Below are 18481 nucleotides of genomic sequence, written 5' to 3' on the forward strand. Positions count from 1 at the left end.
AGAATAAAACAGGACTGTTAGGATGAAAGGCAACCATTTTCAGCCTCACTGGTTCAGTCATTGGACCAGTGTCAGCTCTTGGGGGTCAGGTTCTGACTGTTGAGTAGTGAGGTCTGCCTAGTCAGTGAGGAGGAGTATTTGTGATTTTAACATCCTTTGGCAAAGTGTGCAGTGTCAAAGGGTGAGATGAAAATAGGCCAAAATGCTAATCAAAGTGAGTGATCATAGAGTCTAGCCAAAATTATGTTTATGTTGCATGTATGCATAAGAAAAAAAATCTGATCAATGCAAAACCAACACTTACTGGGAAGTACCAGAGTATAATGCATGAAGGAAAAAGTTATTCATTCTCTAACAGAACATAAAAGGATTCATTTCTTGTTCACTCTTTCAACTCTACCAAAATAAGTCCTTTCAAAAGTAACAGCTTTTTAATAGTCATTTCTGTGGGGTTTGCTTTAGCTACTTCTTTTACTCTGTTTTCAGATATTACATGTGATGAAAACTACACATGAAAGTATGTTTTGGCCTATGATCTAGTTACTACATGGCCCTTAGGAATTAAGTTCTTTTTCCCCTATAAATAAACCTCATCTTTTTATAATTTGAAAGGCATGATTTAAGCAAAATATGTATTAAAGGATCTAGAATAATATTAAAACAACTGGGAAGAATTTATTTTGAAATAAGGAAGCTTCAGTGTGCTGGTCAGGGACTGTTTTAAGTATGCATCTTTAGTTTTATCAACTTCCAAAAAACATTTATAGAGTCAACAGTGTACTTTATTATACATCTTAGATTTAATATTTCATATGGTTTTAAAGCTTCAATCAATAGTTCAATACAAAATAAAAAAAATTATATTTATGCAGCAGTGGTTCTCAGGCATAGTATTTAGGAGGAGATTGGGGCTTTTTTCCTCCTAGCATATAGTGAATATTATGAACTATGACAGTAGAATGTTTCCATCTGACTTAGCTGCCTTTTTATTACAGTGCACAGCTTTAATATGTATGATGATGCTACCTGGAAACAAGGAATTAAAATATTTTCTTGAAGTCTTTAAAGTACTTTTAAATGAGTACTTTTCTCTAACAGAACTCTAATGTCATCCAATGAAAATAATATTGTCCATAAAATATCTGGAGCATCAACCTAAGAACCACTGCCCATGGTTATTCAATGTCTTCAGGTCTCACAGGATGAGGTAATGGTATGATGGATTTCTTCTCAGTGTCCCTGGAAAGTGCTTTCCTCATATCTGTTAGGAAGCAAATTTAATTTAAGTAAGTACCCACATTTCAAAACATTTTATATCAAATTTAAAGTTCCCATAAGAGGTTTTGTCCCTTATTCCCACATGCACCAGAATCTAAGGGAAATATCTTTATATAAGTGAGACTCAATCACCAGTAACCAGAGCTAATAACCAAAGCCCAACTGGGATTCAGCTCTTCATACAAATGTCCTTTTGACAGAATCTTAGTAAATAACACAATGAAATCCTAAAGTAACATAATAAGACAATAACATAGTAACTAGCCATTGGTTAGTTAATATAAGCTAATTAGTGGTAGGTTCCTAAAGGCAGGCTCAAGGGAATTTAAATATTATAGATTGAATTTAAAGCATTAAGTCCAACAAATGATTATTTTAAGTTTATTAAAATAATTAGATATTTCAGTCGGTAGAACGAATGTGAATGTTCAGCTTTCTCTTTGGGATTCTGCCAGAGAAGACAGCTTACCGTAAGCATCCTCGTCAGGCTCCCCGTTGCTGGCTGAATAGTACTCTATGACCGTCCTGTACACGCTGTAGCCCAGCTGCTTGTACATGTTGACGGCAACTTGGTTAGATACTCTTACAAAGAGATCAACAAAAAATCCACCTTTTCTTTTTTTTAAAAAAGAAAGGAAAGTGTTATAGTGTGAGAAACCACAGGAAAAAATAGATACATGCATTTTTAAAAACAATGCTTGCTTTTACTTTGACTACTTCCCATAGAATGGCAGTAATAGGACCTTGCAGATGATTTCATCACAAATCAATTTTAAAAAATATATTGCTGAGGATTTATAACTATTTCATTGCATAAAAGATGACTTTGCATATTAATATTTCAAAATTACTGTGTGTTTTATGTCATAGTAATTGACATGCTCATTTTATCAGTTAGTCATACAGTTCTCAAGTCTACAGCTAGGAGTGTCATCAATGGCTCGTGGGGGTGCACACTTCTTCAACTTGTTAGATAATGCCTGTTTCTCAACTTGCTGTTCCCCTTAAACTCCTACAGAAATGGGTAAGACTCCAGTACCATATTACCAAGGCTTTTTGCATCAGACTTTATGTTTAAAAATCTTACAGTATAATAGTATCTGAGGGACATTAATTGGCATTTTGGATTACTAACAAGGCTGAATATATTTTTGGTAGCCATTTAGATTTCTTGTTCTGAAGTCTCTATTGGTCTCTGACACATTTTTCTTTTTTCCTTCCCTATACTATAGTTTGCTATGTATTCTGGATATTCAACATTGTGTAACAGATGTAACAAATCTTTTTTCCAATTTGCATATCTTTTTCCAATTTGTGGCTAGTCTTGTCATTATTCTTATGTATCCTTTGATGAACAAAATCACGTCAATGAACTTGAATATATCAACTTTTCCTTCACAGCATTTTTTTATGGCTTGTTTCAGAAGTTCTTTTCTACTTTGAGCTTAGGGAGATGCTCTCTTATATTAACTCCAAAGGGCCTGTTAATTTTGCTGTTCACATCTAGGTTTTTAATAAATGTGGAACTGATTTGTACATAGTAAGATAGCAATCTGGGGAAAAATTGTTTCCCATATGGATATCCTATTGTGCCACCACTTTTACTGAAAAGTGTATTCCTTCATCATTCAAGACAATGGCCTCCTCTGAGGTATGTAAAAATTCATGTATTCCTGGATCTGTTTCTCATTCTATTCCACTGCTCTAGACAATTACTCCAGTCCGAACACAGTCAGTCTTACTCATTACAGGTTAATGTCTATGATACTAAAAGGGCAAATCCACCTATTTTATTGTTCAGGAATATATTGCCTCTTTTAGGCTCCTAACATTCCTCTATACGTTTCAGAATCAATGTAAGTCCCATAAAAAAATACATGAGATATTTTTTTACTGCAATTACATGGATTTCTTGAACCAATTACTGGTTTACTATATTAATTCCTTTATGCACTTATCCTTGCACTTAGATCAGTGGTTTCCAACCTTTTTTTTTTTGGCATGCCCCACCTAAGAATCTTTAAAATCCTGATTGTCCCTCCTGTAATACATAATTCTTATTATTCAAAAAGTGAACTCTTATTCATGTGGAGGAAGCCTTAGAGGCCATTAACTTGGATCCATGAAAGAGAAAAAAGAACAAAAGAACAGTTGAAGTATCGAGGAAGAAATCACTAAGAAATTGTTTTTTAAAAAAAATATGAAATATGAAAAAATAGCAAATAAATTTTCAAAACATATAACTGAAATGCATAAATGTCACAATATATACTTATACACTGTATATGAGCCCCCAGAACCACAAAAAATTGTGTTGATAACTCATTCTTGAATTGCCTTCCTTAAAAATCAAATTGCTCCACGTTGGGAACCACTTATTTAGATGGGTATTTAATGTGTCTCAAAAGTTTTATCAACTTCAGAGATCTTGCAGCTTTTATTAGATTTTTTTCCTAAAGGTTCTTTGCAAAGTAAGTTTGTTTTTTCCAATCCTCTTTATTTTTCTTGGTTTACTGGCACTGTCTAGTATTTTACTAAAGTGGGGCTTGACTACAGGTGTCTTGTCCCAGATTTTAAAAGAAAAGCTTGCAATGCATCACCACCAATATTTACTACTTGGTTTGTTTGTTTTTTTCAGATACTCTTTTCAGTTTAAGGAAGTTCTCCCTTTCTATTTCCTAATTTGATCCAAGTTTTTAATCACGAATGAATATTGAATTTTATCAAAGCATTTTTTGCATTTACTTATAGTTCTCCTTTAATGTATTACAGTGGTGGAATATACTTTCTAATGTTAAAATAACCTTCCCTTGATACAGCATCCTCTTTATGAATTGCTGAATCCATTTTACTAAGATTGTACTGAGATTTCTGCACAATAGACCTTAGCCCACAAAGCCTAAATATTTACTATTTGGCCCAGAAAAAAAACTGTAGACCCGTGTTCTATATCTTTAATCAGTTTGTCTTATTGTCCTATTAATTAGAAAGACACATGTTTAGGTCTCCCATTATGGTAATGATTTGTCTATTTTTCAATGTAGTTTTGCCAAGTGTTGCATTTTTACTTACAATATATGTCCCTGAGTGTGTAAATAATTTCATTATTACAACTTCCTGATGGATTAGATCTTTTATTAATATGCAGTGACTCTCTTTAAGCTGGTAATTATTGAACTATACTGTGATAATTGTTTAAGTATACCAGCTGTCTTGATTAATTTTTATAATTTAAAAAATTTTACTTTCAATCTTTCTATATCTAATCTTTATATATATTTCCTGTAAATACAGTCCTAACAATATTCTTTTTTTTCAATTTTATTTTCCTTTTCAATTTTATCTCATAACACAGCATGAGATCTTAATAAATTGTAAATAAGCAGTACATTATTGCTGACTATAGGTACAATGCTGTATAGCAGACTTGAGCTTTTTCATCTTGTTTAACTGAAACTTTATGCTAATTAGTAACTCTCTACTTCCCCATATGCCCAGCCAGTGGCCACCACTATTCCACTCTTAGATACCTCATGTAAGTGGGATCATGCAGTATTTGTCTTTCTGTAACTAGATTATTTCACTTAGCATAATGTCCTCAATTATTGGACTAATTCGACTTAGTCTATTAATGTTTACTGTTGTAATTAGTGAAAATATTTAACAGCTACCATCTTAATTCATGTTATTTATTTTGCCTTTTTCTTCCTTGTTTTGAAGTGATTTGTCATTCTACTTTTTCCCTACTTGTTTGAAGTTACATACTGTTTCTATTTTTAATGTATACATGTATGTACATGTATGGATGGATATTGGCATATACACACACATCCATACAAATAAAGATCACTTAAATCTTAGGTATTCTTAGGGACTAGAGTTGATTTCCTTTTTGGCTATCACTATTTCCTCTCTTCTCTGAATGAACTTGAGTTCCTCTTGCTACCAACCTGGCTAAGAGCATTTGCAAGCCAGGGTTATTTTAAAACATCAATTAAGTGTAAAGTATAGTACTTCTCAGCAGCTATACCCTTTATATATACTTTTAAGCATTTAGAGTAAAGGGGGAAAGGGCAGCTTGACAACTGGTTTGACTTACACACACATCTCATCTCTTCTAGAATGGGTTGGCAGGAGGGGTTCTCTCTTTAATCTCACTTAATGAGGATGTTTAATATATACAATAGCTCTTTTTAAAAGCAATAATGTTGCTCTAACCGGTTTGGCTCAGTGGATAGAGCTTCGGCCTGTGGACTGGAAGGTCCCAGATTCAATTCTGGTCAAAGGCATGTCCTCGGTAGGGGCACATTCCCAGTGGGAGGGGTGCAGAAGGCAGATGGTAGATGTTTCTACAATAACTCTCTACTCTCCTCTCTGTAAAAAATCAATAAAAAATTTTAAAAAGCCATAATGTTGGCCGTTTCCCAAACTGCTCCAGGGCACCCCAAGGTGCCTAAAACTCGGGTGCTGTAGGATATTTCAAATGTTCGAGGAAAGCACAAACAAACCTTACATATCAGGTTTGACACTAACAAACTACTATTTTGATGTAATTCAAGAATACAACATTACTTCATGTTACATTCCTTTTGATGAAATTCAAGAATACAACATTACATCATGTTACATTCCTTTTGATGACTACCTTTATCAAGCCAGACTTTGGGTATTTTCTATAATTAAAAAAATAAAGTACCACATGAAAACGAATGTGAAACAGGGATGCAGGTGGTTGTATCAATCCATTCCAGGGTTTGAAAAGGAATACAATACCAACAAGAGCATAAATCTCATTAGTCGATAACCACAAGGAAATAAAAATATTTTTTCTTTCAATTTTTTTTTTTTTTTCTAAATAGCTATTGTACTAGTGTGTTAGGCCATAAATATGTATTAATCAGGGCATAACTGCTTAAGACTCAACTGTTTTCCTTTTGGCCAAGGGGCACTGTGAAAAAAAATCAGTAAGATGCCAAGGGCAATGTTAACAAAGAATATGGGAATATCTCCCATAGTGGCAAGAGCAGTAAAAAAAAATTTTGATGGCTAGTATTTGATTCCACCAACTACCCAGCTTATAAGCCTGTGGCAAGTCACTTGTTTTGCTTTAATTTTCCTCGGGCAAAATATGGACAGTACCATTCTGAATATGTTACAGAATTGTTGTAAGGACTACTGGAGGCTAAAAATGAAACTTCTGTAAGTTGTAATGCATTATATTTACTCAGCCTGAAGGAAAAAAGTCTTATAAATGTTCACATAGAGAAAAATCAAATGATCACGGTTCATAAATTATTAGAAAAATAAAGATCTCACCTTTCTGAAATTTCCTCTAACAACTCCATAAGTTTAGCAGCCAAACCAAGGCGTCGAAATTCTGGAGCAACAGACAGAGCTGTGACATGCCCATGCCATTCTTCCCTAGCAACGGAGCCTTCTGCTTTACCCATAACTGCCAACAAAAGATTGCATTCATTAATAAACACAGGGGCTTACACATATAGAATTACTGTTTGGTACATTTTTGTTATAAAGGACACTAATGAAAAAATTTTAGTTTTTAAATCTTAAAGTCATCTACCTAATGGTTAATAGTGCTTTTATTTGAATTTCACTTGTTAATGTCATGCTAAATCTAGTTGTAGAATCAGAATTAGAAAGTTTTTTTAAAGAAATGATATACTAAAAACATAACTGATTTTGAACACAGAACCAGAATATGTATTTTTTAAAATACCTACATTTTACATAGGTATATGTGCGGATATATATGTATACTTAACAGACAATCCATAGCTAAGTTTTTGTTAATAATGCTACTTAATGAAGATGCTATAATACTTGTATTATGTGTCATAAACTATATAGAAACATATAGTTTGAAAGATCCAAGAACACTGAGACCGTGTTCGGTTGGTTCCCTGCTATATCAGCTGGTCCTAGCATAATGCCTAACAAAGAAGGGATCACCGAGTTTCTAATGGTTAAAAGAAATATAGACATCGTGATTATACTTTCAATTCTTTAGCATTCTAAACCAGTTTAAACCCATATTAAAATCTTAACTCCCTATCCAAAACAGTACTGGTGGTATTATACTTACTATAGCCCATTAACTCTCCACCAGGTGCCTCTGCAACAATGAAATACTCTGGCCAATGGGCAAGATACTGTAAATAGAAAGGAATCCCATACTAGATAGAGTCTTGTTAAGGAGTGTGAAGAGACATGAGCAGTAACAAGTTCTTCATAAATGGGATAAAGAAAGTTCCCCTTAATAAGGATATTGTTACTTTATCCCCAGCTCTCTATATAGTATATTTTCTATAATCGTATCATTACAGGAAATATTTAGGTTAGCACTAATTTTTTAACAATGTACCTGAACATACCATCTCAAATGTGAATGGAGACCTCACCATCCAACAGAAAACTGAACCAGGACTCACACTGTATCTAAATCTCTGCATAGCACTTATCCTCACCGGATATTCTTATTTGTTTAAAATCTGTCTTCTCTTAAACTATGAGTAATGTTAACTCTATCCCTGTTGCTTCATACATAGATGGCTCAGTATGTTTATTTTTCCATAATTGCACTGCAAAATTAATGACTACTTTAGCTTCAGCTCTGAGACCGAAAATAATTTTAAAACAAAGTACTTTCTAGTTTTTTATTGATAAATTATGAACTGGTGTAAATTTGTACAGTTCATGTGTATCAACTGTGGCAGAGGTGTACAGATTTCTATATTTTTGGATGAGAAATTTATATAATAAACTGTTTATCTTGGAAAACAAAACAGTAAGTACTTCCAGAGGCAACTTAGCAATTACCCAGTTTTCCCTTACACAGACTTAAATTCCCCATTTTTAGTTATGCAAATAAAAGATGACTTAAGAGTGAATGCTCATTACTTAACTCTTCAATCCTGTTCTCCTTACTAATATGTGCTCATTCCTATATTTCTCCTTAATGTCAGCTTGCTGATGCAATTCCATGAAGGGACATCATCAGTCATACATATTTTTTTTTAAGTTCCTGGAAAACCTGTTTAGTAAATTCTTCAAATTCTCCTCTGAAGGACAAGCTTTATTTTCAATACTCTTCAAACTTAACCCCTAAAATGACAGGCCAGCCAGTCTTCCTACCATGCAGCCTTAAAACACAACCGTAACTGTCTCTCATCCAATGTGCCCACTCACCAATCACTAGGAGCTGGTAGGTTACTTTCAAATATGGCTTCACCTGGATTATGAGACCTTTACTGTAAACTTTGCAGGTAACTGGAAGCAAACCATGTAAGTTAATATGCATCCTAATACTTTCCCTTACTTTGTGGTGAAAATTTGTCATTCAAAATCCTTTTACTATTTTTTAAACATGGAAAGGTCTTTAATAGGCCCTAGTTTTTAAAATATAAATGAAAACTTCGGAGTTTCTTTTCTTTTTTTTTTCTCTTCCCACTCAACTGTTTTGTTTTTTTAATAACATAGCCCATTGAAACTAAAAATAATAAAACAAACTACCATTAGTTTTTACTGCTATATAGTATTCCACTGTGTGAAAAGACAAATATATTATCTCTTGAAAGTGAATGTCTAGGGTTGTTTCCACTTTCTCAAACTTTTTAAAATCCTTTATGAATAGAGATAAATTTAAGTCATTTCCTTATTGCTGTGAATGAATATTATCCCCAATTTTTAATAACAGCAATAAATATTTTTGTAATGACATAACTAAGGGGTTAACAAACATTTTCTGTAAAGAGCCACATAGTAAATATTTTAGGCTGTGTGGTCCATATGGTCTCTTGCAACTACTCAAACTGTGAAGGCCATGGACAAAGACCATAGATAATAGAAAATTAGTAGGGCTGTGTCCCAGTAAAATTATTTATAAAAAAAAAAAAAAAAGGCAGTGTGTAAACTTGGCCCTTGCACCTTAAGTTTGTCATACCCTGACATAATTGCCTCTATGGCTTATTATTTTCTGCTTCTAGGAATTGGAATTACTAAGTATTACACTGCCACCCTCGCCGGTTTGGCTCAGTGGATAGAGCATCATCCTGTGGACTGAAGGGTCCCTGGTTTGATTCCTGTCCAGGGCACATGCCAGGATTGACGGCTCGATCCCCAGTGTGGGGCATGCAGGAGGCAATTCTCTCTCAACATTAATGTTTCTCTCTCTCCCTTCCTCTCTGAAATTAATAAAATAAAATAAAAATTTAAATTACATTGCCCAAGTGACTTTCAAAAAATGACTGCAGTTTATGTCATCACTAGCAATTTATGAGAATGTTCCTGTAACCTTGCCCTCATCAGCACTGAGTTTTATCTCTTTTTTTTAATTCTAGATATTTTTAGTAAGACATCACAATTTGGTTGTAATTTGTATGTCTTTTGACTGGAAAGACTGAACTCTTAATATGTTCACTAGCCTCTTATATTAAATGATCAATTAATATTACCCCTAACCCAGAAATACAACTTTGTGTTTTAAGCCACTCAGGATGTGGGGGTTGTCTGTTAGTGTGACATAATCCAGAGTACCCTTTCTTCACACGTCCTTGCCCATTTTTCTGTTGGGGAACATGATACTGCTCACTGTTACCCCAAATCCTCTCTCCACTTTAGTAATAAGCCCCAATTTAAAGTAGGTACATTCTTGCCAAAACCGGTTTGGCTCAGTGGATAGAAAGTCAGTCTGCGGATTCAAGGTCCCAGGTTCGATTCCGGTACATTGGTTGGGGGCACATCCCTGGGGGAGGACGGGGGAGGAGGGTTGTGCAGGAGGCAGCTGATCGGTGTTTCTCTCTCACCGATGTTTCTAGCTCTCTATCCCTCTACCTTCTCTGTAAAAAAAAAAAATCAATAAAATATATTTTTAAAAAAATAAAGGAGGGACATTCTGGGACTCTTACAGCTACATAAATGAGGCAGGTACTGATCAACAAAATGCAGCGAAGGGTATTTTTACCTTCCCCTCTGTTGATCCTCCTGCCAGGAACATGGATGTGATGTGTGCTTTGACAGCCATGGGATAGGAAAGCCAAGGCCACCCTGGGAATGGCAGAGTGGTTCAAGTGCAGAACCTGGTCACTGGTGACTATGAAACCACCACCTGCCCTGGACTGCTCGTCATTTCCAGACTTCATTCACAACACACAAAGTAACCCATCTTGCTGAACTCGCTCCTTTCTGTTGTGTACACCCATACTACCGAGGGGAAGCTGGGCAGGGTAGCTGTATTATTACAGATTTATGAGGTCACTATATTAGCAGCTTGTTAGGCAGGTTTAAGACAGATCTTCCCAGTTTATATAATTGTTTTCAATGTTTCTTATGATGTTTCCTGATCTAAGGCTTTAAAGTTTTTCAGTACTGGTCTGTTTTTTTCCTTTGTTTCTCTATTTTCCTTTTAGTAAGCCTTCGTTTAACTTTTTTTTTTTAAAGGATACAGTTTCTGTAAGTGGATCCAAGTTACTGAAAGAAATGAGAAATGACAGTAGTAAGCAGTGTTTACAAAACCAGTTTAAGCCCATTAAAAATAATATGCACAAGGAAATCAAAACATGCAAAATCCATTTTAAAACCAACTTTAGGCCTTAGGAGGATTGTTTAAATTGCCTAATGGCCATGTTACAAAATGACAGTTGCAAAAATGTTACTGTGGTAATGAGAACTTTTAAGATCTACTCGCTTAGCAATTTTTAAGTATACAATACAGTATTATTAGTTATACTTACCATACTATCCATTATATACCCATGACATTTATTTTATAACAAAGTTTTGTACTTTTTAACCCTTTTCACCCATTTCGCATGAATAAACTTTTTAAAAAAATTTGTAGTATGTAACCACAAAAGACCCCCAATAGCCAAAGTAATCCTGTGACAAATTAACAAAGCTGGAAGTATCACACTCCCAGACTTCAAACAATACTATAAAACTACATGTCAAAATAGTATGGTATGTGTAGAAACACAGATAAAGAGACCAATGGAACAGTGTGGGGGCTGTTTCTCTGTTTTCTGCGACCTGCACAGAAAGGACAGGTTCCTGAGTGGAGGAGCTGGGGATTAAGAAATTAAAGAGAGAGCCGAAAATGGTTTGGCTCAGTGGTAGAGCCACTGAAAGGTCCCAGGTTAGATTCCTGTCAGGGGCATGTACATTGGTTGCGGGCACATCCCCGGTAGGGGGTGTGCAAGAGGCAGCTGGTCGATGTTCCTCTCTCATCGACGTTTCTAGCTCTCTATCTCTCTCCCTTCCTCTCTGTAAAAAATCAAATATATTTTTTTTAAAAAGTATTCTGTGCTATGCTTCTTTAAAAAAGAAATTAAAGAGAGGAAAAAAAGAGACCAAGACACAGAAATAGATTCAAGCTAGGATCCAGGTAGGGGGCTGTCACTCTGATGGGGGGGAGGGGAGGGTGTTAAGGCCAAAGAAGTTTTGGGTGTGCCCAGGTCCTATTCATTCCCTCATTCCTGGGATTTAGCATATCAAGACCTGGGTAAGTCAAGGTCCTATTGGTTCCTCATTGTAAGCACATGGATGAAGATAAGAAATCAGTACTGATAAGTCTCCCACATTTTAGGGAAACTTGTTCACAGGGCGTGGCTCTGCCTACCCTAGAGTTCAGCTGATGGTAATTAAAGGTCATCCATGTGCATTCCCAAGGGGCCCTCTACAGAACAGAACTGAGAGCCCAGAAATAGACCCAGACATGAAATTCGTGCACTTAGGAATGGGGGCTCCCTCAGCCCAGCCTGCACCCTCTCGTAGTCCAGGAGCCCTGGGGGGATGTCCGACTGCTGCTGCTGCGGAAGGGGAAGAGGCTCCCACTACTGCAGCTGTGCTTGCTAGCTGGTGCTGGCTCTGGCTGAGCAGTGATTCCCCTGTGGGAGCGCACTGACCACCAGGGGGCAGCTCCTGCAGAGTGTCTGCCCCCGGTGGTCAGTGCACATCATAGCAACCAGTTCTGCCATCAGCCGAAACTGGCTCTCAGACATCTCCCAAGGGGCCCCGGATTGCGAGAGGGTGCAGGCCAGGCCGAGGGACCCCACGGGTGCACAATCGGGGCCGGGGAAGAAACATAGCAAGGCATGTCTAGCCCATCTCGCTCAGTCCCAATTGCCAGACTCCAACAGCAAGCTAACCTACCAGTTGGAGCATCTGCCACCTGGTGTTCAGTGCAAGTCATAGCGAGCGGTTGAGCAGCCTTAGCATATCATTAACATACTAGAGACTCAGTGTAGGTATTTGTGCATCGGTGGGAGGTTGGCCAGCCAGCCCACCCCAATTGGGGTTCAATTAGGGCTGGGCCAGCCATGGGAAGAGGCTGTGGACAGTGGGCCGGCAAGCCCCACCCCTGAATGGAGTGTGTGTGTGTGGGGGGGGGGGGGACTAATCGGGGGTGGAGCTGGCTGGGGGAGGGGCTATGGGAGACTGGCCAGCCAACCCCACGTGATTGGGGTGGGGGGGGGGTCAATCTGGGGTGGGGTTGGGCAGGGAGGAGGGACTGCAAGAGATTGGGTCAGGGCCAGCCTGGAGGAGGGTCTGTGGGCTGACTGGGGTGGGATAGGCAGATCAGAGGTGGAACTGGCTAGGGGAAGGGACCACAAGAGGTCATTCCCCCCTACCCACCACCACCACCACCACCACCAGATCAGGCTGGTTCAATGGCCACAGTGGGTATCAGCAACTGGTCATTGCGGCATTCTGGTCACTGGTGCTATATTATATATATAATGCTTTGATTGGTTGAAAAGCCAACTGGACGACCGGACATTTAGCATATGTACTCCAGTCATGCACCTGATCAGTTTATTACTAGAGCAATAAATTTTTAAAAGCCATTTTTCTTGTATTTTTCTGTATGAACTTGCCAATATCATTACCACAGAGAGAGGATTGTAAAGTAGGAAGAAAGTGATGTTCAGTTGTGGTGTTACCTGAACTAGCAGTGTGAAGGCAGGACAATCAGCCAAATTCTACGGACTAGGATGGTGTTGCTTTGGGAGCACCCACACTAACGTTCTTCATATGTCATTATATTGTTAAAGATAAATTATCTCACCGTGTCTTATAAATAATGCATTTCCCCACATATACCATAAAATTATGTGATGTATTTGAAGAAAAAATAAAACACTTTATTTAAAAATAAAATGTAGTGAGAATGGCATTGTTTTAACAATTTTACAGATCTTTTTAATGTCTGGCCTAATAGAAGACCAGATTCTCATATCTGTCTGTTATACTTGCTGTTGTAAGATGACACATCTGGAAAACTCCACCATGCATTGTGAGAGAAGGAGAGTGCAAAAGGCAAAAAACCATCTCAGTGTTATCATAAAAATAGCTCTGACCTTGCAGAGCCCCAAAATAATGTTGAGGGGCCCCAGGGAATCACCTGCTCTAAACACATTCTCTCCTCTTGCCTCAACTCTCCAACAGGCCACCTCCCTCCTGGATCTCAGCTTCTTATTTCACAAAGAAAAGACAACAGTAAGAAAAAAGCTTCAGCAAGTTCCCTCCACTGAACTCTTACTTGTTATCCTGTAATCATGCTTAGAGTTCTGTTAAGCAGACCCTACTACCTGGCAATTCCTTAGACCTGCTCCTGCAATTCTCCACTCCCTCTGGAAGAAGTGTACAAACCTCCTTTACAATTAGCCATCAGCAGCTCTTGACACAGTTCCCCACTCCTTCCACCTTGAGTACTCCCCTTGCTCAGCTTCTATCATCCCACCATCAGGTTTTCCTCCCATGCACCAGACCAGGAGGTCTTCACTCAACACTTGTTGCCCTAGGCCCTAGGGCAGTGGTCGGCAAACTCATTAGTCAACAGAGCCAAGTATCAACAGTACAACGATTGAAATTTCTTATGAGAGCCAAATTTTTAAACTTAAACTTCTTCTAACACCATTTCTTCAAAATAGACTCGCCCAGGCCTTGGCATTTTGTGGAAGAGTCACACTCAAGGGGCCAAAGAGCCGCATGTGGCTCTTGAGCCGCAGTTTGCCGACCACAGCCCTAGGGTACCATCCCAGAGCCTCTTTTTCTATCTACAATACACTCACTCCAGCACTTACGTCCCTAGACTCCTGGTTTCAATACCATCTATAGAGTGTTAACCCCCAAATTTCTATCTTTAGCCCAAATCTAAACTTAAAACTTCTATGCCCAGCTGCCTGAGTTCTCCACCTGGGTATCTCAGTGCACTTGACAGAGAATCCCAAGTCCTACGATGGCTTCTCCAAGATGTAACCCTTTGACTGTGACCGAGTCCCCTCCCACTCCCATTTGCTCTGCTCCAGCCACACGGGACTACTCTCTGTCTGAACGGTTTCTGTGCACTCACTGATCTCTCTGCCTGGAAGTGCCCCTGACCCTAACACCCACAGGACTCACCGCCTTTTCCCTAGGCATTTCTCCGTGACACCTTCCCTACCACGCTACCTGAAGTAGAATCCTCCCTCACTCACCTCCTATTTCCCTTTACTGCTCTCATATCTCCTTTGTACTGGGCACTAAGTTCTGCATGTATTTTCTTACTTTGTTTTCCTCTCTAAAATGTAAATTCCCTAAAGATAATATTTTATCCTGTTTCATTCACTAGTATGGTTCCATAAGTAGGTATGCAGATAATTTTCTAAGGATAAACTATTTGTTAAATTAATTCTAAAGTTTCTACATCCACTGCTGCTTTCAGTTCTTGCTGCAACACCCTAATTCTGTGACTCTCAGAGTTCTCTCCTGAAGTGCCCTAATCAGAGTGAGAAACAGGAGAAAATGGGAAGGAAGCGGTTCCCACAGGTTGAGAACCACTGCTGTAGGGCCTAACACCATCGGAAAACACAGATATTTACATTATGAATCATAACAGTAGCAAAATCACAGTTATGAAGTAGCATCGAAAATAATTTTATGGTTGGGGGTCATCACACCATGAGGAGGAACTGTATTAAAGGGTCGCAGCATTAGAAAGGTTGAGAGCCACCGTTCTAGTGACATACAATAAAAGGCCATGTTAGACTGAATGAGTCTTTGAAATGTAATGTTTTTTTTTTTTTTTTTTTTTTTTAAATATATTTTATTGATTTTGAACAGAGAGGAAGGGAGAAAGATAGAGAGCTAGAACATCGATGAGAGAGAGTCATCGACCAGCTGCCTCTTGCACACCCCCTACTGGGGATATGCCCGCAACCAAGGTACATGCCCTTGACCGGAATCGAACCCGGGACCTTTCAGTCCCCAAGCCGACGCTCTATCCATTGAGCCAAACCGGTCTTGGCTGAAATGTAATGTTTTATTGCACATCTCATGCTTATTTCCCTTCTCCTCGACTCATCTTCACATAAAACAGTGTTGTCCCTTCCCGGATTTTCAGTTAAAACTGATTCTCCAAGAGGCTTTGCCTTTGCTATTTCTGAAGTTTCAAGGCACACTGTCACCTCCCAGGCCTGAACCACCCAAACCCAAGCCTTTGTTGAGTTGCCACCTCTGGGCCCTCGCCAAGACCTCCTCTATGGCTTACCTGCCTGGTATAGCCTCCACTACTCACCTCCTGTTCCACACAGCTCTGTGTTAAAGGGCTCCGGCTTCAGAGCAGTGATTCTCAAACACCCGAGAGACTGCATTTCCAAAATGTTCCCAGGGACCGCTCGTTAAGAAGCGCTGCTGTAGCCCATCTCCTTGGATTAGATTCCTTGATTGGCTCACTCTCACTGCAAGGCCCTAACACCTGGGACAATTGCGCTTGCACTCTCAGTAACTTAGTTTGCTCAGACATATAATGGGGATAAGGAGACTACCTACTCAGAGAACTGTGAGAATTGTTACTACAGTGCCAGCGCCGGAATCAGCGAGAGCTCCACACAAACTGCCTTAGTTACGCGGCTTCAAACAGAGCGTTCTTCCAACAGGAACAAGTGTAAACCCCTCACCAATGGAGACGTCCTTTCATTTCACCCTTTCTCTCCGCTACTTAGTTACAGAGACACCCCTACAGGCACACTCATCAAGGCATCCCGCCACGCCTCACCTTTCCCACCTTAATTCCCCCTTCTTTCTTCCCAACTTCCTTCTTCGTCATTATAAACATTTTATCTATCTTTCCAACGTGGCTGTGGGATTGGTGGGTGGGTGGGTGGGTGGATGGATGAATGTGGGATACTTGGACAGATGACTGGATGGATGTAGCAAATGGAGCCAATGTAGCAACATGTTGACTGTACAATCCCGCTGATGTGTTTACACAGGTGTTCAAGGTAACACTGTCAACTCTTTAAATGTTCATAAGTTCAAAAACAACAAAAAACTTGCAGGGGGAAATGGGACCTGCCAGTCACATATCCTGACAACTCGCATTGGAAGAAACTGTAACAACTGGGCCTCCACCAGCAGGCCCCCGCCCTGACTCTGCAGAGCAGAAATGAGGGGTCCAGGCCAGGGCGCCGCTCCAGGAACGGGTACAAAACCAAACCCCGAGCGCGGGAGGACCCGCTGCGGGTGCCTGACCCCCTCGTCATGTCACTCCTTCCCAAGGTACCGCTACCACCACGCGGGCTGCATCACACACTCCGCTATCCGCTGCTGACCTCGCGGCGACCTCCAGGCCAGTACTTTTGGGGTGTCAGGGCATGAAGAAGCGGGTCCCAGCCGGGAGGTAGCAGGGCCGGGCGCCGGCCAGGGGCTCACAGGCCGCCCCCACCTCCGCCCCAGCGCAGCCCCACAGCCACCGGAGAAGCCGCGGGGCGCCGGGATGAAGTTGGGGCGCCTCCGCCAAGGTCGGCAGGGCAGTCCGTGCGTCCGCCCCCGCCCGGGCCTCGGCCCCTGCAGCCCCCAGGAGGCACCAGTGGCGGCCGGGCAGGGCTGACCGACTCCTCGGACCCCGGCCCGAGGGAGGCGGAGCCGCCACCAGGCTCACCCAGGGCATCTCACTCACATGTTGTTGAAGCGGAACAGGTCGTCGCAGGTGAAGGCCCGGAGCGTGGTCATGACGCCGCCGCCGCCGCCGCTGCGGCCAAAGCGGAATCGCCGGGACTTCGCCCGCCCCGCCGGAAGTCATCCAGCGAGCGCCCGCCCCGCCGGAAGTCATCCAGCGAGCGCCCGCCCCTCTGGAGGGCGGAGAACTTCTTCCGGGCCACCAGTTGCTCGGCAACCACACAGCGACGCAGCTCCCTCTAGCGGCCAGTTAGGAATTGCCAGCCCACCTCTGTAATGACAATAGGGTTATCCTTCAGAAGCTGGAAACCCTTTTATTGGAGCCACTGGAAAAAAATAGATAAAGCAATCACCTAAGAAGGAGACACAAAGCTGCAGGGTTTAGGAAACCAAAGCAGAAAAGCGGGGTTCAGGATCACTTGGGTGCCTTTGGTAAATTAAGAAAGAAGTGGACAGGAAATGGGAAGATTCTCATGGTCCAGAAAGTCCTATCCCAAAGATGCAAACCTAGTATAGAAAACGATGTTTGAAGAAAAAAAAAAAAAAAAAAAGTGAAATCAATTTTAATAGTATATTTTATTTTACCCAGTATATTCAAAATATTATCATTTCACATGTAATCAAAGAAAAACTATTAATGGAATGTTTTCCTCTTTTTTTTGCATAAGTCTTTTAAATCATGTGTATATTTTACATTTGCAACATATTGCAATCCAGGAGCTAAATTGTCATAAGAAATACATGTTCTGACCCTGGCCAATGAGGCTCAGTTGGTTGACATCACCCCATGCACCAAGAGGTCACCGGTATGATTCCCTGTAAGGGCACAGGTCCAGGTTGTGGAGGGCTGGATCCCCAATAAGGGGTGCATTGCAGCCAATGGATATTTCTCCCTTTCTTTCCCTCTCCCTTCCTCTCTCTGAAAAAAGAAATAAAAGTAAAAATAAAATACTTGTTTAGTATTTATATTTCATAAAATTTATATGTAAAATGTATGGTTAAAAAATAGATCACATAACCAAACAGTTCCAATCATGCTGAGCTTTCAAATAATAGAATATCAGTTTTTAAATTTAAATTAAAGTTAAAAATGTCATTTATCAGTAGCACTAGCCACATTTCCAGTACTCACACAATAGCCCCATGGGTAGTGGTTGTTACCATGTTGATTGGCCCAGGGCCAGAGGCTAAAAAATGAACATGTTCTACCCATTCTAGAAAGTTCTTTCTCCTCACCCCCTCCTAAACA

At 39.9% G+C, this 18481-nt stretch overlaps 1 protein-coding gene across 3 annotated transcripts; it reads right to left on the reverse strand.

The window, feature by feature from the left end:
* Positions 1 to 778: 778 nt before the first annotated feature.
* On the reverse strand, positions 779 to 17407 carry NAA20 (N-alpha-acetyltransferase 20, NatB catalytic subunit). 3 transcript variants are annotated; one of them, XM_084887018.1, is made up of 6 exons: positions 17234 to 17407; positions 10740 to 10764; positions 7382 to 7472; positions 6595 to 6730; positions 1748 to 1893; positions 779 to 1261 (listed from the first exon to the last, which is right to left on the reverse strand). In XM_084887018.1, exons 1-6 carry the CDS (start codon positions 17284 to 17286, stop codon positions 1176 to 1178), a joined length of 537 nt encoding a protein of 178 aa, XP_084743144.1. In that variant the 5' UTR covers positions 17287 to 17407; the 3' UTR covers positions 779 to 1175. The 3 variants fall into 3 exon arrangements, with proteins under 3 accessions (XP_084743144.1, XP_084743145.1, XP_084743143.1); XM_084887019.1 differs by having other exon boundaries at positions 7382 to 7448; positions 10259 to 10764; positions 17234 to 17369; XM_084887017.1 differs by lacking the exon at positions 10740 to 10764 and having other exon boundaries at positions 7382 to 7448; positions 17234 to 17401.
* Positions 17408 to 18481: the final 1074 nt, after the last annotated feature.

This window comes from Pipistrellus hanaki (assembly GCF_964339955.1).
Source record: "Pipistrellus hanaki genome assembly, chromosome: 6".
NCBI lineage: Eukaryota > Metazoa > Chordata > Mammalia > Chiroptera > Vespertilionidae > Pipistrellus > Pipistrellus hanaki.